We start from the raw sequence: 25,670 nt of genomic DNA on the forward strand, positions 1-25,670 counted from the left end.
TTTGCTGATTAGTGACTGGCAAACTCCAGTCCCACTCTAGCTTGCTTTATGGAAGGAGATATGCAGTGCCTCCACTGAAGAACAAATCCAAAGTAGTCCAATCTGCTTACTTTACTTGGGTTTCCAATTGAGTTTTAAAAAAATATATAATGTCAATAAAAATTGTAGGCTTGAGTGTCTCACTTAATTTCCCTCCTCAGCTTTGGTGTGTCTGTCACTCATATCCCTCTACACCTCAGTGCTCTGCAATCTCTCACTAATTAGGTAATATGCTTCTCTTTTATTCCTCCTGCCAAAATGGACAACTTCACATTTTCCCACATTATACTCCATCTGCCAGATCTTTGCCCACTCACTTAATCTATCTCTATCTGTTTGTAGCATCCTTATGTCCTCTTCACAACTTACTTTCTTACCTATCTTTGTGTCATCAGCAAATTTGGCAACCATCCCTTCATCCAAGTCATTTATAAAAATTGTAAACAGTTGAGGTCCCAGCACTGATCCTTGTGGCACACCACTCGTTACATCTTGCTAACCTGAAAAGATGCATTTATGCCTACTCTCTGCTCCTGTTAGCCAGCTAACCTTCTACTCGTGCCAATATGTTACCCCTTATACCATGAGCTTTTATATTCCACTGTAACCTTTGATGTGGCACTTTATCAAATGCCTTCTGGAAATTTAAGTACAGTACATCCACTGTACCCCTTTATCCACAGAACATGTTACTTCCTCAAAAACTTCTATAAATTGATTAAACATGATTTCCTTTTCACAAAACTTGATGACCTTGAGCTTATCCAAGTGCCCTGCTATAACTTCTTTAATATCAGCTTCTAACATTTTCCCTATGATAGATGTTAAGCTAACTGGCCTATACTTTCCCGCTTTCTGTCTCCCTCCTTTTTTGAATTATGGAGTTATTATTTGCTATCTTCCAATCTAATGGGACCTTCCCCGAATCCAGGGAATTTCTGAAAGTTAAAACCAATGTATCAACTATCTCACTAGATATTTCTTTCAAGACCCTAAGATGAAGTCCATCATGACCTGGGCTCCTGTCAGCCCATAGCTCCAACAATTTACTCAATATCACTTCTCTGGTGACTGTAATTTTCCTGACTTCCATCCCCACTTCCACCTCCTGGTTTATAGCTGCTTTTGGGAATGTTCTTGTATCCTCTATAGTGAAAACTTATGCAAAATACCTGTTCAATTCATCTGCCATCTCTGTGTTTTCTGTTATCAATTCTCCACAATCACTTTCTATAGGACCAATGCTCAATTTGTTAACTCTTCTTCTTAAAATATTTATAAAAGCTCTTACTATCTGTTTTTATGTTTCTGGCTAGCTTTCTCTCATACTCTAATTTTTCCCTTCTTATTAGTCTTTCAGTCATTCTTTGCTGTTCCTCATATCCTGTCCAATCTTCTGGCCTTCCACCTATCTTTGCACAATTATATACTTTTTCTTAACCTTTCTAGTTAACCACAGATGGTGTGTCTGTCCCTTGGAGTTCTTCTTATACGTTGGAATGTACCTATTCTATGCATTCTGAAATGTCCTCTTAAATATTAGCCACTGTATCTCTATTGACTTAACCTTTAATCTAATTTGGCAACTCACTTTAGCCAGCTCAACTTTCATGCCCTCATGATTTCCCTTATTTAAGTTTAAAAACTTAGTCTCAGACCCACTCCTCTTTCCCTCAAACTAAATGTAAAATTCAACCATATTATAGTTGCTGCTACCTAGGGGTGAATTCACTGAGATCATTAATTACTCCTACCTCATTGCACAATACCAGGTCTAGTATAGCCTGCCCTCTGGTTGGCTCCAGAACATGGTGTTCTAAGAAACTATCCCGAAAATATTCAACATGGTCCTCATCTAGACTATCTTTGCCCATATGACTTTTCCAGTCTATATGTAAATTAAAATCTCCCATGACTATCGCTGTGCCTTTCTGATAAGCTGCAATTATTTCTTCCTTTATGCCCAACCCTACCATGTGGGTTACTGTTAGGGGCCTATACACAACTCCCACAAGTGTAGGGCTAGACCGAGTAGGGACAGCTCCCCTATCTAACCACCTCATTTGCCCATCCACTTACCCATCCACTTACAGTCAAAGGCTGGACATTTTAAACTTAAAGGTAGTGGAACAGGTACATAAGGTGTTTAAGAAGGCATATGGCATACTTGCCTTTATTAGCTGAGGCATAAAATATAGGAGCAGGGAGGTAATGTTCCAACTGTAGAAAACGCTGCTTAGGCCACAGCTACAGTACTACATGCAGTTCTGAAATGTGCTTTATGGGAGGGGTGTGATTGCAGTGGAGAGAGTGCAGAGGACGGCAGGATGATGGCTGGCCTGGAGAGTTTCACTTATGAGGAGAGATTGCATAGAATGGGGTTATTTCCCCTGGAGCAGAGGAGATTGATGGGGGACATGATTGAGGTGTATAAACTTATGAGGGGCATAGATAGGGTAGACAGAAAGGAACTTTTCCCCTTGGCGGAGGGATCAGTAACCAGGTGGCATAGATTTAAGGTAAGGGGCATGAGGTTTACAGGGGATGTGATGAGCAACTTTTGCACACAGAGGGTGGTGGGAATCTGAAAGGGTGGTAGATGCAGAAACCCTCATAACATGTAATAAGTATTTGGATGTGCACTTATGGATGCCATGGCATACAAGGCTATGGGCATAGCACTGGAAAATGGGATTAGAATACTTAGGTACGTGTTTGACCCGCTCATCCTCGAAGGGCCTTTTTCTGTGCTCCACACCTCTGACTCTATCACTCTATGACTGAGCAATGTTGCAACAATAACAAATTTAACAATCATCAGTGCTATGGATGTTGGGAGGACATTGTGGATCTCACTGTTGGCCCCAAATACCTGGCCATTCTGCTCCAGCTCCACCGACACCAGTTGACCTGGGTGCATGCTGCCTCTCCAGCTCAAGGGCCTCCTGCTCGAAGCGGCTTAACATGGGATGTGCCTGGCCGCCTCTAGTCCTCGCAAGCTCCGAGGCATTATGAGCATTCTTCTCCTGAGAAAGAGAGAACACCATTCATTACGGCAAATTGCACATGGACTCTGCATGCACACGCCGCACCCCAACCACAGTGGACCATATCAGGCCTCCAATGCCCCCTCTCCCCACTACTGCTGATTACTCTCACAAAGATAGTACGTCTGTTCCCAACCCCCCCACCCCCAATGGCCACCTTGGACACATGCTGCGTACATCATTTTATGAACCACACGGTATTTGCTCCCATAGCAAGGATGCGCATCTACGTGCAGTGTCGAGGGCAGCAGATAGATCTTTGCCACAACACCTTGAGGCTCTCCTTCCACCATCTCGTCACCCTGAATAGGACACGTGCTGGAGTTCTGAGCATCTCCTGCAGGTTGCCCCCAGACTAGTCATGTCCGACTAAGAGCAAACATGGTGCGGGAGAGAACTCATCTCCTCATGAACCATTCAGGCTGATCTAAGCATGGGCACTATCTGCTTGCCCACCCAGCGAAGGAAAAATGCCCTACATGACTCTATGCAGTCATGACAATAAGACTTGGCGGGCGGGGGGGTTGGGGGGCTCCTCAAAGGCTAAGGCTACCTGCTGGGTTAAATGCCCAATGCCAACATGGTGCTCACCCTACCAGAGCGCAACAAATCGTTGAAGCGCTTACGGCACTGGATCCAGGTGCGCCGCACCACGTCGTGGGAGCTCACCACCTCCCAGGCACGTTTGGTCATGTGGGCGGAGCCGCCTCCTCCCATCCTGGGAGACCAACACCCCCCACCGTGCTGCCACCACCACGAGGAGGGCAACAAGGCATTCATCTGAAAAGCAAAAGGTGCATTGGCCCCCCGATGGCCTACCCTGCAGCTGTGGCAGACCCTGCAGCCTGGCCTGCTCCTCTGCCCTTCCCTCCAGCCTGGCCTGCTCAGCCAACCCCCTGTGGTTCACCCTTAAATTGGCCATTGTCACCAGCCTACAGGAGGCTAACAGACTGTCGGATCGCCATTGGACCTGGCGGTCTGTGTATGCCTGCCGCTGCCCGCACACTCCCGCTATCCGTGGGAGTCGGCAAATACTCTGGGCGGGACTTAATTGGCCCGCCCGTGTAAAATGGCGGCGTGGACCTGATCATGGGCGGTGATCGGGTCTGTCCCGCCCTCTCCCCCTGATAACGAAGGTAAGAGCCCATGGGATCCAAGGCTATTTGGCGAAATTGGATCCAGAATTGGCTGGGTGGCAGGAAGCAGAGGGTGATGGTCGAAGGGTGTTTTTGTGACTGGATGCCTGTGTCCCGTGGGGTTCCATAGGGATCGGTGTTGGGTCCCTTGCTGTTTGTGATATATATAAACGATTTAGACTTGAATGTAGTAGGGTTGATCAATAAGTTTGCGGATGTTGCAGTCACAATGTTGGGGGTTTACTATAGGCCTCCCAGTTGCCGGCGGGGGATTGAGGAACAGTTATGTAGGTAGATTTTGGATCAATGTGCATGATGGGGGGGGTCATTTCTGCAATTACCCAGGATTTAGAACAGATATTTCTGTCTAACGTTTCCTTGGTAATTTTCAAGTAAGTCCCATGGAACCGTCCGAACTCTTGTTCAGAGTCAGAGACTGTTGCAGAGGGTCTCGGGAAGCAGGGGAATTGCCCACCAGAAGTTGAAACTTCCTAGGCAATTCCCATGGAGATCAGTGCATCAAGAGTTCCGTGGGCTCCCTTTGCGCATCTTGGGTCATACGCCTGGTCTCTCAAGATTCGGAGACTGGAAGATCTGAGCCATTATTTTTGCTGGTTGAGGAGTCTACAGTTAAGGTACATAGTCTTAAAAATTAGAGTTAGTCTTTCAAGAGTGAAGTTGTACGCAAAGGGCAGTAGAAGTTTGGAACTGTGTTCAGCAAAAGCAGATTGATATTAGGTCAATTTTAATACTGCAATTGATAGATTTTTGTTAACCAAAGGTAGCAAGGGATATGGAGCAAAGGGGACATGGTGTTAGGTCACATATCAGCCATGAATGGTGGACCAGGCTGAAGGGGCTAAGTGACCTACTCCTGTTCCTATGTTCCTTTGTTCCTAAGGCCTTAGGGAGTTGCCAAGGAGGTTTACCAGAATAGTACCAGTGGGGCCTTCCAATTATGTGGCAACATCTGAGAAAATGGGGTTGTCCTCCTTCAAACAGAGAAGAAAGTGGAGATTTAATACAGGTCATGCAGAATTTTTACGGATTAAATAAGGAAAACCAGTGAAATAGTTAGCGCTTCAGGCTGGTGATATTTCGTCAGAATTGTTTGTGCTGTCATTTAGGGTCCGCATGCAGTCAGTGAGTCAAACAAAAGATGCGAGCATCCTCGGACAGCTTCTACCACAAGACAATGGTGTAGAAATATAATGAAAAGGGTTTTGCACAGGGGTCTGTGCTGGGGCCTCAACTTTTTACGATTGACATCAATGACTGAGATGAGGGGAGTGAAGGCGTGGTAGCTAAATTTGCAGGTGACACAAAGATAGGTAGGAAAGTATATTGTGAAGAAGATGTGAGGTTGCAGACGGATATAATAGGTTGAGTGAGCAAAGATCTGGCAATTGTAGTTTAATGTGGGAAAACCTGAAGAAGTTCGCTTTGGCAGGAAAAACAAAAAAGCAGAATATTACTTAAATGGAGAACGGCTGCATAATTCTAAGGTGCAGAGGGATCTAGGTGTTCTAGCACGAGTCACATAAAGTTAGTATGCAGGTACAGCAAGTAATTAAGAAGGCTAATGGAATGCTATCCTTTATTACAAGAGGGATTGAACATAAAAGTAAGGATGTTATGCTTCAGTTATGCAGGGCATTGGTGAGACCACACCTCGAATACCCTGTGCAGTTTTGGCCTCCTTATTTGAGAGAGGATGTAAATGCATTGGAGGCGGTTCATAGGAGGTTTACTAGATTGATACCTGGAATGAGTGGGTTGTCTTATGAGGAAAGGTTGGACAGACTGGGCTTGTTTCCACTGGAGTTTAGAAGAGTGAGGGGTGATTTGATTGAAGTATGCAAGATTCTGAACAGCTTTGACAAAGTGGACGTCAAAAGGATGTTTCCTCTTTCGTATGAGTTCAAGACTAGCGGGCACTGTTTTAAAATTAGGAGTCACCCTTTTAGGACAGACATGAGGAGTTTTTTCTCTCAGAACGTTGTGTGACTTTGGATCTCTGCCTCAGAAGTGGTGGAGGCAGGGCCATTGATTTAGGCAAGGGAATCAAAGGTTATCGGGGGTAGATGGGAATATGAAAATCAAAACACAAGTAGATCAGCCATGATCTTAATGAATGGCAGAGCAGCCTTGAGGGGCTGAATGGTCTACTCCTGTTCCTTTTTCTTATGTATGTAATACATCAGTAGCCTCCTGCTGTGCCATGGCTCCCAGACAGAGACCCAAGGAGCCTAGCTTATATATAGTAAAGTCGAGGTCAGCGGAGCAGACTGAATGGATAAATTGCTCACTTCATTTCTGCTAGGGATGTGAAATGGAAATCTAGACCCTTTTGTTAATGTTTTTGTCTTGTGTACAAATCCCTCCATGCCTTTGCCTTTCCCTACCTCTCTCACTTCTTCCAGCCCTACCGCCTTCCCAGATCTCTGACCTCCAATTCTGACTTATTGTGCATCCCCGATTTCTAACACTTCACCATTGTACTTTCAGCTGCTTAGGCCCTAAGCTCTTTAATCCCTTCTTTGAACATCTCCCCACCTCTAACACTCAGATGCTCCTTAAAAGCCCTGCCTCTTTGATCAAGCCTTTGACCGCATATCCTAACATCTCCCATTGTGGCTCTGTGGCAATTATTATTTGATAACCCTCCAGCAATAGGCATTGGAGTGCCGGGGTTTGAGGGGTGAGGCGGGGTGGGGGTGCGGGTGGTGTTGTGGAGCGGGAAGCAAAATGTTGGTTGTTCACTTGGGGCTTAATTTTCAGTCTGGGGTTGGGACTGTGCCATGTTTGCATCACAGACACAATGCTAATTTGAAATGGAGAGCCACTAATTAAACCAGAGATGAATTTGACAGCTAATTAGTGGCGCTGGGTGCTGCATGGAAGTGGGAACCGACTCTAGATTACAATATTCAAAGGAAAACAGCAGCCATGGCTGGGCTTGCTGTTGCCTTGCAGAATGGAGCAGTCAGGATATCAGAGGGCCAGCAGTGTCGTGGCACAAACGAGTGGCCAAATAGTCAATCAGAAGGTACTTAACCCACTATTTTTGAATCACCCCATTTTTCCATTACTTTTATTCAGCACCCACATACATAATGGCTTCCTGCATTGCTTCTGACAGCTGAGCATTTACGTGCACCAGATCATTCACTTTTCCCAGCCTCACTTTGAAAATCTCCTTCTAGCCTTCCCTAGCCTACTCACGAGCTCTTCAAGGAGCTTAACAGGCCATTAATTTAAGGTGAGTGGGTTGTCGGCTCCCTACAGCCCAATGTCACTTTGAAAGTAGCAGTGCATTCCAGAGGTATCAGAAGACTGACACACCATCTGGGAGCGCTATTTTATAAGCACTTCTGTACCCGACCTTGCAGTGCCATGTTGTTGGGCTGTAGATGGCTTTAGTTCCAATTGAACTCAATAACCCAGCAGTCTACTACACAGCTGATCCCGTTAGAAATCCATTTTCAAATATTCACATGCTTTCTTCTCACACGCTTTTTGTTAAGGTGCAGTTCGACCCCCAGCTCTGCATCACTGCGTGCCCAAAGTGACGACTGTCTCATTCCGAAGGGGTCAGGGGTCTCATTGATTGAGATTGGGACTGAATATGGCTTCCAGCTTGGTGTCAAACTAGGTTTTTAAAAAGTGCTTGGAGACTCCTTGGGCTTAGAGTCTGGATGCTGCTTTCTGTTCCCTTCCAAGCATTTACAGTTTAGTGGCCGGAAGCCTTTGTTGAATGATAATGTAGAAAGAAAAGAGCTCTTGTTTGCACAGTATATCAAACAAAAATTGATTAGACCTAAATGGTCGACCCCTTAACCCTGAGGCCTCTAGTTCTGTTGTCCCCAGAACAGGGGAAACAACCTCTCAGTCTCTGTCAGCTTTCCCCATGTTACATAGAGTCGCCACAATGCTGCTTGATCATTCCCTCCTATCAACCATCACTTTTGTGGATTTGGCAGTTTGCTATGCAGCTGGTTGCCATTCCTGCTGCTAACCCTCCCTGGGCTGGAGACTAGCATAGAAACACGCTGGCTTGCCTACACCAGTGGCTGGGTTCTTTAGTAATGAGCAAGCCCTGGAGAGGGAATTGAACCTGGGGCCTTCTGGCTCAGAGGCAGGATGCTACCTACTGAGCCACTCCAGCTCCCTGGGAAACAGCCTCTCAGTATCTGTCCTCAAAGAAAGTCAAACTTGAGTGCATTTCCTTGACTTAGAAATAAGGATAAGCTGGAAAGAGAGAGAGCAATATCCTTTGACTTGACATTTGATGTGATGTTTACTCCTTACGTGATATCAAAACAAGCTGAAATTGGCAGCTCTGCTTAAATCTCCTGTGAATGCTCAATCACTTTGTTCTTGCATTTTTTTCTTTTGCAGACAGATTTACCATATGTAAATAGTGTTGCAGAAAATCTCAAAAGTTTGTAAGTAATTTTCATTTCTTACCTGTTCTATAGACATTTTTGAAGTGGAGGATTTTCTTGACTCAAATAATTTTGTTGCACTGTACTCCTTTCCTAAGTTGAAGGCACTTATAAATGGAAGTTGTTCAATATTGCATAGAGGCGGACAAAAAAATTCGCTGAGGTGAAATTGTTATTCCTTCATTGTTTTTCTTGCTTAACTGGAAGCAATTAAATAATTAGTACTTGCATTTATGCATCAGAACATACAGAGAATGATTGGAAGAAATGGGGAGGGTGAAATTGACTTCAGTCAATTGCAAGGAAAAAAGGGTGATTGCAACTCTCAAGTACAATCACAGTTCTTGGTTTTTCCGGGAGTGGGACATGAACCCACAACCCTCTGATTCAAAGGCGAGGGTGCTATGAACTGAGATAGTGAATCACCTAGTGTCGCCTAATAACAGGTGGCTAAGCTGCTGTTGTCAGTTTGTGCTACTGCCCTTTATAGTATAATGGAGTATGTTGGGCTAAGGGTTAACTGTAATAGTCTGTGTAATGCCATAGAAGCAAGTGACATTTACCGCATGTGATCTGAGGGCCTAGGAAAAAGCAGCATGGAAAAAAGCTAGTGTAAGAGAGTGTTCTCATAACTGTAACTGTGTTGCAATAAAGCTAAAGTGTTTTCAGCTGGCAGCCTTCAGGAGTTATTGAAACTATTCCAACCCAGCAACATAAAATACCCATGACCAGTTTCACCCCCATAATTTTCAATACAGTGAAGCATGGAATTAATTCTATTGGTATGAGATAAGGACATCCCCACTTCTGACCTTCCATCAGAAGGTCCGATGTGGGGACATTCCCTGATGATTGCGCAGTGTTCAGCACCATTTGCAACTCCTCAGATACTGATGCAATCCATGTCCTAATGCAGCAAGACCTGGACAATATCCAGGCTTGGGCTGACAAGTGGCAAGTAACATTCGTGCAGCACAAGTACCAGGCAATGACCATCACCCCTTGACGTTCAATGGCATTACCATCACTGAATCACCCGCTATCAACATCCTGGGAGCTACCATTGACCAAAAACTGAACTGGACTAACCATATAAACACCGTGGTTACAAAAGCAGGTCAGAGGCTAGGAACCCTGTGATGAGTAACTTACCTCCTGACTCCCCAAAGCCTGTCCACCATCTACAAGGCACAGGTCAGGAGTGTGATGGAATACTCTCCACTTGCCTGGATGAGTGCAGCTCCCACAGCACTCAAGAAGCTTGACGCCATCTAGGACAAAGCAGCCCGCTTGTTTGGCACCACATCCACAAACATTTACTCCCTCCACCACCGATGCACAGTAGCAGCAGTGTGTACCATCTACAAGATGCACTGCAGGAATTCACCAAGGCTCCTTAGACAACACCTTCCAAACCCACGACCGCTGCCATCTAGAAGGACAAGGACAGCAGATAGGTGGGAACACCACCATCTGGAAGTTCCCCTCCAAGTCACTCACTATTCTGACTTGGAAATACATTGCCACTCCTTCACTGTCACTGAGTCAAAATCCTGGCACTCCCTTCCTAACAGCACTGTGGCTGAACCTACGCCACATGGACTGCAGCAGTTCAAGAAGGCAGCTCACCACCACCTCCTCAAGGGCAACTAGGGATGAGCAATAAATGCTGGCCAGCCAGCAAAGCCTAATTCTCATGAATGAATTAAAAAAAAGATTTGCCACATTTAGATTTGGCACTTTAATGAAAGACTTAAATTGGAAGGGTTAATTGTTCGGTGCCAACTCAATTCACTTCTGGAGGGAAAGAGAGAAGGGAGTGGTGAGAAGCAAGCATTATCTACAGTAAATACATGGGCTTGGTACCATTTCCTGTCATCTGGAATGACCAGTTCTCTTAATTACACCATAAGGTCCCAAGACTTGTGATTTGGAATGCAATGCCTGAAAAGGTTCAATAGTAAATTTTGATAGGGGAATGGGACATATATTTGAAAATGTTGCAAGCCTATAGGGAAGGAGCAGGGGATTGGGACTAATTAGACAGCTCCTTCAAAAAGCTGGCAGAGAGACAATGAGCTGAATGGTCCCCTTCCGGCTAGTATCATTCCTTACTCACTGATTAGTTATCAAGGTGGGGAGATTTGTCATCAAATTCTGAAAACTTTCGTTTTGCATACAGAAGATGGAAAAAGAAATTGCTTGTTTTGTTTTGTGTGGTTCTAAGGGGTTGTGGGATGTGAGTCATATTTAGTTATTTAGTCTGTGGGAAACGTCGGATGTTGGGATTTCATTTTACACCCACATACTGGTAAATTCTAGAACTGATTCATCTATTAATAGTTTTGGGGCTAATGCGATGTTTTATTGAATCTTTATTTAGATTTTCATGCTGGTCAGCCAACACTGGAAATACCTAATTCTACATCCTCCAGCATTGCTGAAGCATAGTCTAACCTCTAATAATGTCAGCTTTTGATCAGTGGATAGCACTCTACTCTGAGTTAGAAAGTCATGGATTCAAGACCTACTGCAGAGGCTTGAGCCCATAATCCAGTGTGACACTCCCAGTGCAGTACTGAGAGAGTGACCATCATAAAAATCTAATTACGATAAACAACAGTGTTACTTTAGTCCCAAAATTGTTAACAGATGAATCAGTTCTGGAATTCACCAATATGTGGGTGTACAATGAAATCTCAACTTCCGAGGCTTCCCACAGACTGGGCTGAATTTTACCCTCCCCTGGGTTGGCAGGCTGGTGGGAGCATAATATTAAGCGCAATGCAATGGGCATTGTTCCCAGCACATCCTGCACACCCCACCAAAAATTTACATGCACGGAGCAGGCGTCAGGTTGTCCACCTGCCCTTGGGCTAATTGAGGCCCTAACGTGGATAATTAATGGCCACTTCTGGGCCTTGTACTGGCTGCATTGCAAGTTTTCTTGCTTTGGGCAGAAGTTGGTGCCGTGTAAAGCCTCGCAGCTTTCGGTGCTCAGGTTGGTGGTGGAAAAGGGGATGCCTCCTCTGGGTCCATTGGAAACCCTCAACCAAAGTGTAACTTCCCCATCTTTCCCCACCTCCTCCCTCCACAGCGCCTCATCCCCCTCTCAACCTTGGCCTATCCATCGCCCCCACCAAGACCCTCACCATGGCCTTCCTACCTGGCACCGGTGATATCCACCTTCTGCACACACACACCCCTCCCCCCGCTCACATTTCCTAGGTGTCTGGCTGCAGTGACTATCTCAGTTGGGAATTGGACGCAGCCCCAGCGGTAAACACTGCTCCAGACTTTTTCTCCAGGTGGGGGTGGAAGGCCCAGCTCGAGCCTCTTAATAACCCACCAGCCTTTAAATTGCTGCAGGGCAAGTGGGCAGAGCAGGGGCAAGTTCACCCCTAATGTGGGACCCTAGCGCAGTGCCGCATGAAATTCCATCCACTAAAACTATGGTCCATTAGTGTTGGAAGTCCCATTGTTCGGGTACGACATTAAATCGAGGCCCTGTCTGCCCAAGATATTAAACCAAGGCATAGAAAACGCCATTGTGCTATTGAACGAAAAATGAGAGATCGTCCTGGCGAACATTTATCCCTCAACCAACAGATTGCCTGGACATTTACCCCAATACTCCTTGTAGGAGCTTGCTATGCACAAATTGGCAGCTGTGTTTACTACTCTACAACTGTGACCAATTTCAAAAAGTACACCATTATCTGTAAAGCAATTTGGGAAGCCCTGAAATTGTGAATTGTTAAAGAAAAGCTCTCAGACCTATTATCGTTGCTGCAGTTCTTTCTCCCCAAGGAATTATTATTTGCTTGTTGCTAATGATTTGGACAAAATCACTGTTCTGTTTGCTAGTCTGTGTTTAGGTTACACAGATTTTCAAATATTATGGTATCTAAACTGGTCAGTTTAATTTATAGTATGATACAGCACAGAAGGAGGTCATTCAGCCCATCATGCCTGTGCCAGCTCTTTGAGAGAGCTATACAATTAGCCTAATTTCCCTCCTGTTTCCCCACAACCCTGTAAATTTTTCCTCTTCCTGTTTATCCAATTCCCTTTTGAATATTACTATTAATTCTACCTTTCAGGCAGTGCATTTCAGATCATAACTTGCTTTGTAAAAAATATTTCTCCTCGTGTCACCTGAGGTTCTTTGGCAAGTTACCTTAAACATGTGACCTCCAGTTACTGACCTACCTACCAGTGGGAACAGTTTCACCTCCTTTCCCCTATCAAAACCCTACATAATTTTGAATGCAGCTATCAAATCTCCACTTAACCTACCCTAGTCTGAGGAGAAAATCCCAGTTTCTATGGTCCTTCATCTGTGGTGTCATTCTAGACAGTGGAAGCTCTTCCAACAACATCAAGGATGAAACCTTATACCTTGTCAATTTGTGTAACTCAGTATCACATTGGTCCATGTAATTATGACTGTGCCATTGGGAAAACTCTTTGATATTGCATGAAGTTTCTTTAGTCAATCGATGTGACAACTCATTCCATAATTGAATCTGAACAAAAATAACTTTTTTTTCTACTCTTTCATGGGACACGGGTGTCGCTGGCTAGGCCAGCCATCCCTAATTGCCCTTGAGAAGGTGGTGGTGAGCTGTCGTCTTGAATCACTGCAGTCCATGTGATGTAGGTACACCCATAGTGCTGTTTGGAAGAGAGTTCTAGGATTTTTACCCAGCGACAGTGAAGGAACTTGATCTCTTCTCTTAGGATAGGCCTCTCATCTCAAGAATTTATCTAATGAGTCTTCATTGCACCCACTCCAAAGCAGGTAGGTAAGGAGACAAAAACTGTACACAGTACTTCAGGTGTAGTGTCACCAAGACCTTATTCAATTATAGTAAGACTTCTTTGCACTTATACTCCAATCCCTTAGTAATTAAAACTAGCCTATCAATTGCTTATCTACATGCTAACTTTGTGACTTGTGTACAAGGACACCCAGATTCCTCTGGATACCATCATTTCCAAGTCTCTCACTATTTAAAAATATTTTGATTTTCTGTATATCCCACCAAAGTGGATAACTTCACAGTTCGCTGCATACCTATTCTTTGCTTCCTTCTCACAGCTTACTTTTCCATTTAAGTTGGTGTCATCAGCAAACTTGGATATATTACACTCAGTCCTCTCATCTAAGTAGTTGGTTTAGAATGTAAAAAATTGAGGCCAAGAACTGATTCTTGTGGTATCCCACTAGTTACAGACTGCCAACCCAAAAATAAGCTCTTTATTCCTACTTTCTGTTTACAGTCCATTAATCAGAATCACAGAATTGTTACAGCATATGAGGAGGCCATGCAGCCCATTGTAACTGCGCTGGCTCCCCACAGGAGCAATTCACCCAGTGCTACTCCCCCACCATCTCCCCATAGCTCTGCACATTTTTCATTTTCTGAAAACAATCCAATTCCCTCTTGAATGCCTCGACTGAACCTGCCTCCGCCACAATCTCAGGCAATGCATTCCAGATCCTAACCACTTGCTGCATGAATAAGCTTTTCCTCATGTTGCCATCGCTTCTTTTGCCAATTACCTCAAAACCAATCCTCAATCTATGCTAACATATTACCCCAATCCCAAAAGCCATAATTGTGCATAACAGCCTCTTCTTTGGCACCCTGCTGAATGCCTTTTGAAAATCCAGTTTACATATTTTAAGTCTTTTTATTCATTCATGGGATGCAAGCATTGCTAGCATGGCCAGCATTTATTCCCTATTGTGACAGAAGTATAATAATTTTCATAATATTTTTCTGGTTTATTATGACATAGGTTTATGGAGGTAAGTATAGTTGGGTCTGTCTGTGTGATTTAATTATATTTGGAGTCAAGTGGACTACGAGCTTGAAATCATCAAATGAAGCTAGGTGCTTGACATGCTAATGAGTAAATATAGATGCTGGCTTAGCATGTAAGGTGTGAAGGAAATTTGCATTTTTAGATAAATGAAGGGATTTTGATTTCAAAGGGATCTTAGTCTGTTTACAACTAGCCAGATAAGCAAGGCAAATGAGTGCGTTTATTTTTCCCAAAGGTTACTGACAATGTTGGCAACATGGAAGTTTTGATATTATGAGGAAGATACAGTTTCAAAGACATGTAGAGCAATAGGTTTTATATATTAAAAGAGAGAAAAGCATATATAAAGGAGAATGAAAGGTTATGTGGGGGAAGGCCATGTAAGATCTAACACGAGTGTGTGAAGTAGTCTTAATGGAGCCTCCAGTCATTTGTGCATAAGTCTGCTATGTAATGAAACTGGTGTTGGGGAAAAGTCATTTGGAATTCCACTGTCAAGTGGGTACTGTGTTAACTTGCTGGTTCTGTTTTAAATCTAAAATCTATTTGGACTGTTGCCTTAAAAGGTGTGTGTAACTGGGAGTCAGGTCAATTAGGAGTTTTAGAATTTATTATAGTATTAAGTAATTGTAGTCTTATGTATGTGCTTGAAATCTTTTATTTAGTTAATAAACATTTTAATTTAATTTTTTAAAATCTCTAAAGGCCTTGGTGGATTCATTACTCCTAAATTCAGTGCACACATCTCGTAGTAAACACAAATTGCAAAACCGTTGTGATGGCGCGACCAAGTTTCCCTTGTGGATTTGGTCCGCCTGGCGCACATCATCTGCCACGTCATAACACTATCCATAATTGCCCTTGAGAAGGTGGTTGAAGCACTGAAGCCTGTGTGGTGTAGGTACTCTCTGTGTTGTTAGATAAGGAGTGTCAGGATTCTGACCTAACAACAATGAAGAAATGGCATTATAATTTCCAAGTCAGGATGGTATGTAGCCTGGAGGGAACTTGGTGGTGTTGGTGGTGTTCCCATGCATCTGCTGTCCTCATTCTCCTAAGTGGTAGAGGTCACAATTTTGAATGATGCTGGCAAAGGAGCCTGGCAAGTTGCTGCAGTGCATCTTGTAGATGGTATACACTGCTGCGGCTATGCACCAATAGTGGAAGCAGTGAATGCTTATGGATGGGTTGCCAATCAAGCGGGCTGCTTCTAGCTTCTTGAGTGTTGGATTTTCACTTATCCACGGGAGTGGAGAGTATCCATCACACTCCTGAATAGTGCCTTATAGATGGTGGACAGGTTTTGGGGAGTCAAGAGGTGAACTACTAGCCGCAGAATTCTCAGTTTCTGACCTGCTTTTGTAGCCACAGTTTTTACGTAGCCAGTCCAGTTAATTTTCTGGTCAATGGTAACTTCTAGGGTGTTGATGGCCAGGGATTCAGTGATGCTTAATACCATTGATTCTCACTAGGGAGATAGTTGGATTCTGTCTTGTTGGAGATGGCCTTTGCCTGGCATTTGTATGGCATGGATGATACTTGCCACTTATCAGCCCAAGCCTGAATGTTGACCAGGTCTTGCTACATGTGGGCACACATTGCTTCAATATCTGAGGAGTTTCGAATGGTACTGAACTCTGTGCAATTATCGGCAAGCACCTCCACTTCTGACCTTATTACTGAGGGAAAGTCATTGACAAAGTAGGTGAAGGTGGCTGGGTCCAGGACATTACTCTGAGAAAGTACTTCAGCGATGTCCTGGGACTGATGATTGGCCTCCAACAACTACAAACATCTTCCTTTGTGCTAGATATGACTCCAGCCAAAGGCAAGTTTTCCTCTGATTTCCATTGATTTAAATTTTACTAGAGCTCCTTGATGCCACACTCAGTCAAATGCTGCCTTGATGTCAAGGGCAGTCACTCTCACCTCACTTTTTGAATTCAGCTGTTGTCTACGTTTGGACCAAGGCTGTAATGAGGACTGAAGCTGAGTGGCCCTGGCAGAAATCAACTTGAACATTGTTCAACAGGTTATTGTTGAGTAAAAGCCATTTGATATCACTGTTGAAAACACCTTCCATCACCTTTGCTGATGTTTGAGATTGTCCTGCTTTCTCTGGGGAGAACACAATTGGAAATTTGCACCATGTTGGATAGGTGACAGTGTTGTGGCTGCACTGGAACAGCTTGGCTAGGGGCACAACTAGTTCTAGAACACAAATCTTCAGTACTGCAGCCAGGATGTTGTCAGGGCTCTCATTCCTTACAGTATCTCTACAACGTGCTCAGCTGTTTCTTGATATTATGTAGAGTGAATCAAATTTGCTGAAGACTGGCTTCAGTGATGCTAGGGAGGAAGCTGGGACAGATCATTACCTGGCACTTCTGGCTGAAGTTGGTCACAATTTGTTTTATTTGTTTGTGGGATGTGGGTGTTGCTGGCTGTTAAAGGAAATGTTTTTATTGCCCTTGTTTTGAAAGTCAGCCACATTGATGTGGGTCTGGAGTCACATGTAGGCCAGACCAAGTAAGGACAGCAGATTTCCTTCCTTAATGGACATTAGTGAACCAGATGGGTTTTTACGACAATCAGCAATGGTTTTATGGTCATCATCAGACTTATTGAATACACATTCCACCATCTGCCATGGTGGGATTCAAACCCAGCTCCCCAGAGAATTAAGATAAAAACAAAATACTGCGGATGCTGGAAATCTGAAACAAAGACAAAAATAGCTGGAAAAACTCAGCAGGTCTGACAGCATCTGCGGAGAGGAATACAGTTAACGTTTCGAGTCCATATGACTCTTCATCAGAACCAAGAAATATAGAAATTAGGTGAAATATAAGCTGGTTGAGGGGGGTGGGACAGGTAGAGCTGGATGGAGGGCCAGTGATAGGTGGAGGGAAAGAAGAGATTGCCAAAGATATCATAGAGAAAAGGACAAAGGGGTGTTGACGGTGGTGATATTATCTGAGGAATATGCTAATAATGACATTAAGGGTAGAAAGCAGGACAAGCAAGTGATAGATAGCCCTAGTGGGGGTGGGGGGAAGGGATAGAAATAGGCTGAAAGGTAGAGATAAAACAGTGGATGGAAATACATTTAAAAATAATGGAAATAGGTGGGAAAAGAAAAATATATATTTTTTAAAATTATAAATTATCGGAAAAGTGGGGTTCACCTGCCCCTTTACTTCCCCCCTCCTCACCGTCTAGGGCCCAAACAATCCTTTCAAGTGAAGCAGCACTTCACTTGCACTTCCCTCTATTTAGTCTACTGCATTCGCTGCTCCCAATGCCATCTCCTCTACACTGGAGAGACCAAACGTAGACTGGGTGACCGTTTTGCGGAACACCTTCAGTCTGTCCGCAAGCATGACCCAGACCTCCCTGTCGCTTGCCATTTCAACACACCACCCTGCTCTCATGCCCACATGTCCGTCCTTAGCCTGCTGCAATGTTCCAGTGAAGCTCAACACAAACTGGAGGAACAGCACCTCATCTTCCGCCTAGGTGCTTTACAGCCTTCCGGACTTAATATTGAGTTCAGCACCTTAAGATCATGAACTCTCTCCTCTATCCCCACCCTCTTTCCGATCCCCCTTTTTCCAATAATTTATAATTTAAAAAAATATATATATATTTTTTCCCACCTATTTCCGTTATTTTTAAATGTATTTCCATCCATTGTTTTATCTCTACCTTTCAGCCTATTTCGATCCCTTCCCCCCACCCCACCCCACCCCCACTAGGGCTATCTGTCACTTGCTCGTCCTGCTTTCTACCCTTAATGTCATCATTAGCACATTCCTCAACTAATATCACCACCGTCAACACCCCTTTGTCCTTCTGTCTATGACATCTTTGGCAATCTCTTCTTTGCCTCCACCTATCACTGGCCTTCTATCCAGCTCTACCTGTCCCACCCCCCTCAACCAGCTTATATTTCACCTAATTTCTATATTTCTTAGTTCTGATAAAGAGACATGCGGACTCGAAACATAATCTGCAGATGCTGTCAGACCTGCTGAGTTTTTCCAGCTATTTTTGTTTTTGTTCCCTCGAGCATTATCCTGGGTCTCTGGATTACCAGTCCGTTGACAATACCGCTATGCCAATGTTTCAGCCTTGTCTTTTGCACTCATGTGGTGGTCTCCCCCATCATTAAGAATGGGGATAGTCATGGAGCCACCTCCAGCTGTTAGGTGTTTAATTGTCCACCACCATTTTCAACTGGATGTGGTAGGACTGCAGAGCTTTTCCTCTGGTTGGTTGTGGGATCACTTAGCTTCAAATCCACTGGTTTCCCCCTCATCCATCCGTATTATTTACACCCTCAAAAAACTCTAAAAGATTTGTCAAACACAATTTTCCTTTCATAAATAAATGCTAACTCTGCCCAAACACATTATGATTTTCTAAGTGATGTTACCATGCCCTTAATAATAGATTCTAGTGTTTTCCCTACTGTTGATGTCAGACTAACTGGCCTATAGTTCCCTGTTTCCCTCTCCCTCCTTTCTTGAACAGCCAGGTTACATTTGCTACCTTCCAATCCGTGGGGATCTCCTAGAATCTAGGGAAATCTGGAAGATGGTATCCAATAAATGTACTATGTATGTAGCCATCTCTTTTAAAAATCTAGGGTGCAGACCTTTTGGTCCAGGGGATTGCCAGCCTTAGTCTCTAGATTCCAGGCACTTTAATGAATTATGTACATTTCTTGTTTGAAATTGACTGTTAATAAAATGTGTCTTAAAACCATCAGTAGTTATTACTACTATTTGCTATTGCTACAGCACAGTAATATGAACTTGGCACACATCATGGTGGAGAGTGTGACACTATCTATTTACATTTATTACAATGAAATTTCACATTTTTATGCCCAAAGTATTGTGTCCTAGCTATGGTCACATTAAAACATTTCCTTTAACATATAATTGAAACATTGACTTCAGGCTGGAACCCCACTCTCACTTCCCCCTATCTGTACTGGGATCCCAATCCCTAGTCCAGGCTTAGGAACGTCTGAAGCTATGACCATTCATGAAGGGTACCGGAACTGAGCACATTCTTCCCAAGCTTCCTGATACACAAACACACCCAGCTTTTAGCCAAGATCCCAGCGTCAGTAATGAGAGCCCTGGCCATTTTCTCCTCCTCCCTAGCCCTAGTACACCCCAAAGCTGGCTGAACCCTGGTATCTCAGACGTTGAACACAGAATCATCCTGATATGTGTCGCTTTGATTACCGGTTACATCTCTAATTTAAAAGGACATTGACCTGAAAAGTTAACTTTGTTTCTCTCTCCATGGATGACTTGTTAAATATTTCCATTATTTTCTGTTTATATTTAAGATGGCCAACATCTGCAGTATTTTTACTTAGTGCTAATCTATATCACTGTGGCACCACCGGGTACAGACTTGCCCATTGGAGAGTTAAGGAATGTTTTTAATTGCTTTTTTTTTGTTTAGCAGACAGTAAGATTTCCTATGGATGAGACGGTAAATAGACAGTAGGAGTTTGTGGTTTTACGATATTTTCAGTTTGGAATGTGCTAGTGAACAGCACCTTAATTGTAAGCATTAATCATTCCTTCTGTTGAGAATGCTTTTTAAAAAAAAGATGAAATCTAGGTCAGGGTGTAGACACTGCCGATGTTTATTACAGACCACTGTCTGAAATGCTGAAACAAAACACATTTTAATGATCTAACCATCTGTGCTGCAAACACAGCTGCTGATACTCTGAAACAATAACCTGATGAGATGATTCTCACTCCATCATATCTCTCCAATTTCTGCTTCTGAAACTGGAGATTCTCACTCCACCATTATGTCTCGCTCCATGCCTCTGAAGCAAAAATCAGGTGTCCATTTACGACGCTAGTTCAAAAACTTTATAAAATACAAACGTTTAAACAGGAGACTGATAACAGGACACTCAGGCTGCGATTTTCCGTGCCCACCGGTGTTGACAGACAATATGGCGTGACAGCGTGAAACCAGTTCACAATCGTCTGCTCAACCCGCCGATGGCGGGCTGGATTCTCCACCAGTGGACGTCAGGAACCTCATTGTAATACATCAGCTATCATTATTAGGCCTGCCCACTGGAACAGTTCCCCTCCCCCACTGGAGCACAAGTGTGACGTGCAGAAGTTGGGACTTACCTGCCAGAGCCTTGCTCAGATCGCGGACAACGGAGGAGCATAAGATGCTGGACCCTGACAGCAATGACTCACTGGAGGAACATCCATGGCAAGCTGGGTGGATTCTTCTGGACATGGCTTTGCTGCAAAGCAGCACACAAGTTGGATAGTCACTGTTGATGTTCACAGTGGATGATGGTCAAGGGGGTAGGAGAGGAAGGTCTAGGATCGATTGGCAGAGGGGAAATGAAGGTGTTGGGAGGGGGGGAAATGAAAGTGTCGGGGAGGGGTGTTTGGGGGGATTGGAAGAACAGGGGCAGAAGGGGGTAATGGGGGAGAAGATTGCAACTGGAGAGGTAGGTGTAAGGAGGGGTGGAAGGTGTAGAGGAAGGAGTGCGTAGAGGGGATGGAGAGCATTGAGGGGAGGGTGTCCAGAGGGAGGAAGGGGTGCGGAGAGGGGAGGGAGTAAGGGTAGAGGAAGGAGCCAGGAAGGACGAAGGATGGCGGAAGAAGTAAGGGTGTCTGAAGGAGTCAGGAAGGGGGAGGGACTAAGCGGGCAGGGGGGGCGATGTGGGACTTGGGGCAGTCGGGAGGAAAGGGGTGGGGGATGTGTTGGAGATGTGCAGGTGAATGTACACGGGAGGGGTCAGATAGGTGCATGTCTTTCTCCTGGGGAGTGAACTGAGGGTGGGTGTGGTATGCAGAAAGGGTGAGAGTGACTGAGGGCAGCGTGAGGCAGTAGGGTAAGGGTTTGACGATAGCGATAGAAGGGACGACAAGGGTGGTTGCTGGGGACCCGGAGGCAGACATGGACCCTGGGGGTGGGAAGTTGGAGGTCGGGGAGGTGAATGGGATGGGGGTGGGATTTTTGGGAAGGAAAAGGACATTCACCTGGACACCTCCGAAGGAAAAGTGTTGTGGCTGGTAGGTCACAGTGGGGAGGTGGAAGGTGATGCCAGGGGTGTCAGCTGTGATGGGGAGAGGATTTCTTTTTTTATTCATTCACGGGATGTGGGCTTCAGTGGCAGGGCCAACATTTATTGCACATCCCTAATTGCCCTTGAGAAGGTGGATGTGAGCTGCCTTCTTCAACCGCTGCAGTCCATGTGGTGTAGGTACACCCACAGTGCTGTTAGGGGGGGAGTTCTGGGATTTTTACCCAACGACAGTGAAAGAACGACGATATATTTCCAAGTCAGGATGGTGAGTGATTTGGAGGGAAACTTCCAGGTGGTGGTGTTCCCATCTATCTGCTGCCTTTGTCCTTCTAGATAGTAGTGGTCGTGGGTTTGGAAGATGCTGTCTAAGGAGCTTTGGTGAATTCCTGCAGTGCGTCTTGTAGATGGTACACACTGCTGCTACTGTGCGTCGGTGGTGGAGGGAGTGAATGTTTGTGGATGTGGTGCCAATTAAGTGGGCTGCTTTGTCCTGGACAGCGTCAAGCTTCTTTAATGTTGTGGGAGCTGCACTCATCCAGGCAAATGGGCAACATTCCATCACACTCCTGAATTGTGCCTTTTAGACGGTGGACAGGCTTTGGGGAGTCAGGTGAGTTACGCATTGTGGGATTCTTAGCCTCTGACCTGCTCTTGTAGCCACAGTATTTATTTGGCTAGTCCAGTTCACTTTCTGGTCAATGGTAACCCCCTGGATGTTGATAACGGGGGATTCAGTGATGGTACTGCCGACCAGTGTAGAGATTTCCCCCTTTTTCCCATTGCCTCCAGTTTTGCTAGGGCTCCTTGATGCCACGCTCGGTCAAATGCAGCCTTGATGTCAAGGGCAGTCACTGTCACCTCACCGCGGGAGTTCAGCTCTTCTGTCCATGTTTGAACCAAGACTGTAGTGAGGTCAGGAGTTGAGTGGCCCTGGCGGAACCCAAACTGGGCGTCAGTGAGCAGGTTCTTGCTAAGCGAGTGCCGCTTGATAGCACTGTTGATGAACCCTTCCATTACTTTACTGATGATCGAGAGTAGACTGATGGGGCAGTAATTGGCCAGGTTGGATTTGTCCTGCTTTTTGTGTGCAGGACATACCAGGGCAATTTTCCACATAGCCGGATAGATGCCAGTGTTGTAGCTGTACAGGATCAGCTTGGCTAGGGGCGCGGCAAGTTCTGGGGCACAAGTGTTCAGTACTATTGTTGGAATATTGTCAGAGCCCATAGCCTTTGCAATATCCAGTGCCTTCAGCCATTTCTTGACATCATGTGGAGTGAATTGAATTGAATTGGTTGAAAACTGGCATCTGTGATACTGGGCACCTCTGGGGGAGGCCAAGATGGATCATCCATTCGGCATTTCTGGCTGAAGATTGTAGCCTTATCTTTTGCACTGATGTGCTGGGCTCCCTTATCATTGAGGATAGGGATATTTGTGGAGCCCCCTCCAGTGAATTGTTTAATTGTCCACCACCGTTCATGACTGGATGTGGCAGGACTGCAGAATTTAGATCTGATCCATTGGTTGTGGGATCACTTAGCTCTGCTTATCACTTGCTGCTTATGCTGTTTGGCACGCACGTAGTCTTGTGTTATAGCTTCACCAGGATGACACCTCATTTTTAGGTATGCCTGGTGCTGCTTCTGGCATGCCCTCCTGCACTCTTCATTGAAGCAGTGTTGATCCCCTGGCTTGATGGTAATGGTAGAGTGGGGGATATGCCAGGCCATGAGGTTACAGATTGTGTTCGAGTGCAGTTCTTCTGCTGATGGCCCACAATGCCTCATGGATGCCCAGTCTTGAGTTGCTAGATCTGTTTGAAATCTATCCCATTTAGCACAGTGGTAGTGCCACACAACACGATGGAGGGTATCCTTAATGTGAAGGCGGGACTTCATCTCCATGACGACTATGGTATGGTAATTCCCACCAATACTGTCATGGACAGATGCATCTGCAGCAGGCAGGGTGGTGAGGATGAGGTCAAGTATGTTTTGCCTCAGCACCTGCCACAGACCCACTCTAGCAGCTATGTCATTTAGGACTCGGCCAGCTCGGTCAGTAGTGGTGCTACTGGGTGATGGAAGTCCCCCACCCAGAGTACATTCTGTACCCTTGCCACCCTCAGTGCTTCCTCCAAGTGTTGTTCAACATTGAGGAGCACTGATTCATCGGCTGAGGGAGGGCGGTACATGGTAATCAACAGGAGGTTTCCTTGCCCATGTTTTGGCTGTAGCCATGAGATCTCGTGGGGTCTGGAGTTGATGTTGAGAACTCGCAGGGCAGCTCCTTCCTGACTGTATACCATTGTGCCGCCACCTCTGGTGGGCCTGTCCTGCCGGTGGGACAGGACATACCCAAGGTCGGTGATGGTGGTGTCTGGGTATGGGTCTGTAAGATATGATTCCGTGAGGATGACTGTGTTAGGCTGTTGCTTGACTGGTCTGTGAGACAGCTCTCCCAATTTTGGCACTAGCCCCCAGATGTTAGTAAGGAGGACTTTGCAGAGTTGACAGGGCTGAGTTTGCCATTGTCATTTCCAAATGGGTGACTGGGTGGGAGGGGGGGGCGGGGGCGGGTGGGGAGCGCCCAATGCAGACCCTGCTTGCTAAGTCGAAAGTGAAATGAGAATCGTGGGTGAGATCAGGTGCTGCATGGGGATGTGATTATTGGGTGGGTGGAGATGCAGGTCAGCTCAGATGGACAACTGAAAGCAAACCCCAGCAGGCAGCATTGCAAAATGCTCAGGACGTTGAAATGAGTGTGAAACGTGAAGGATCTGCATGCGTGGGAGAGTGTTTGCACGAGGCTCCGAAAGGCCCACCACACACAGACTTCTCCCTCCAGAATCACTCATAGGCCGGCTGCTCCCTCTGCGGTGACAGAGGATGAGGTTTAAGGGATCACAGGCAACGGGGACTCGGAGGGAGAGGACAGCCTGTAAGATTCCTCAGTGGATGACCCAAGGGTGTCCAAAGTTGCTGCACCTCCCCTCGGGTGCCCAAGGTCCCCAGCCTGACTCCTTGAGGGGAAGGAACACCTGTAGGGACGTTGAGGTGCCCTGTTTCACCCCGCATTGCCTGTGACTACCACAATGGAGTGCAGGTCTGTATGCATCTCTTCATTCTGCTGGACCAGGGTCTCCATGGCGTCCGCCATTCTCCCCATGGAGACCTCCCATGTGTGCACATGTGGGCACCACTAGACCAAAGAGTAGGTAGATGCATTTCTCTGACTTGCATGCTACTCTGCTGTGGGTTTTCAACAGCTGTGCATGATGTTCCTCTGCCTTCTGCTGACTCTCCAGGATGAGTTGGAAGGCCAAATCCAGAGGCTCATCATCTGACTTGAACCTCACAGATGCTTCATTCTCAGCCGTCCTCCGCCTGCTAGGGAGCTCGGCTGAACCTGCCTCCTCCTGCTGCGGACATGTGTCCATGCGGTGACCACCAGATTGTGAACCCGAGCCTGCTCTAGATCTAGGTCCCACTGAGGTGTGTGTCTCTGTGGTGGTGGAGGGTGTGGGTAAGCACTGACACGGGTTTTCCGGGCTGCTTATTTCCATCTCTCCACTGGGTGGGGGGAGCTGAGGAATTGGCTGGTTGAGGGTGTCGGTCCCTTAGCAGAGATTCCTGTGAACCAAGGTAGAGATCTTTAGTGCATTATGGCAGAGTCAAAAGCAGGAGAGGGAGCACTCACAGTTGCGTTGAGGGAGGGATGATGTGATGCAGGATCCTCAGGGTGTTCACCATTGACCTCCCTGTCACCGCAGGCAGGGTCCACATCCACACCAGTTAGCACAATGGCACACTCCTCAAAGTGAGTGAAGGGCCCAACGTGGGCCACTCCAGTCCCAGTCTGGACTTCTCCCTGCTAATGTGAACCAGCTTCTCCTGCATGGGAACAGATGGAGAGAGTGTGAGCAGGACACATGGCATTGTATGGAATGTTTGTGTGGTGAGTGGCACCATGGACAGGAATGAGGATATGAGCTCCAGAGGACATGAGCCTGTTGGAGATGTGAGGGTGTGTGTGAGAGTTAGCAGTGTTGTCCCTTGAG

The 25,670-nt window shown here is 45.6% G+C and overlaps 1 protein-coding gene across 1 annotated transcript in view; it reads left to right on the plus strand.

Annotated features, from left to right (window-relative positions):
* The window catches only part of mgat4b (alpha-1,3-mannosyl-glycoprotein 4-beta-N-acetylglucosaminyltransferase B), a 191,907-nt gene that overhangs the window by 82,201 nt on the left and 84,036 nt on the right, over positions 1-25,670 (plus strand). Inside the window, exon 5 of the mRNA XM_078549762.1 lies at positions 8,624-8,670. Coding sequence (XP_078405888.1) covers positions 8,624-8,670 — 47 coding nt within the window. The remainder of the gene's footprint in view (positions 1-8,623; positions 8,671-25,670) is intronic.

Source organism: Cetorhinus maximus, chromosome 10 (assembly GCF_964194155.1).
Source record: "Cetorhinus maximus chromosome 10, sCetMax3.hap1.1, whole genome shotgun sequence".
Taxonomy (NCBI): Eukaryota; Metazoa; Chordata; class Chondrichthyes; order Lamniformes; family Cetorhinidae; genus Cetorhinus; species Cetorhinus maximus.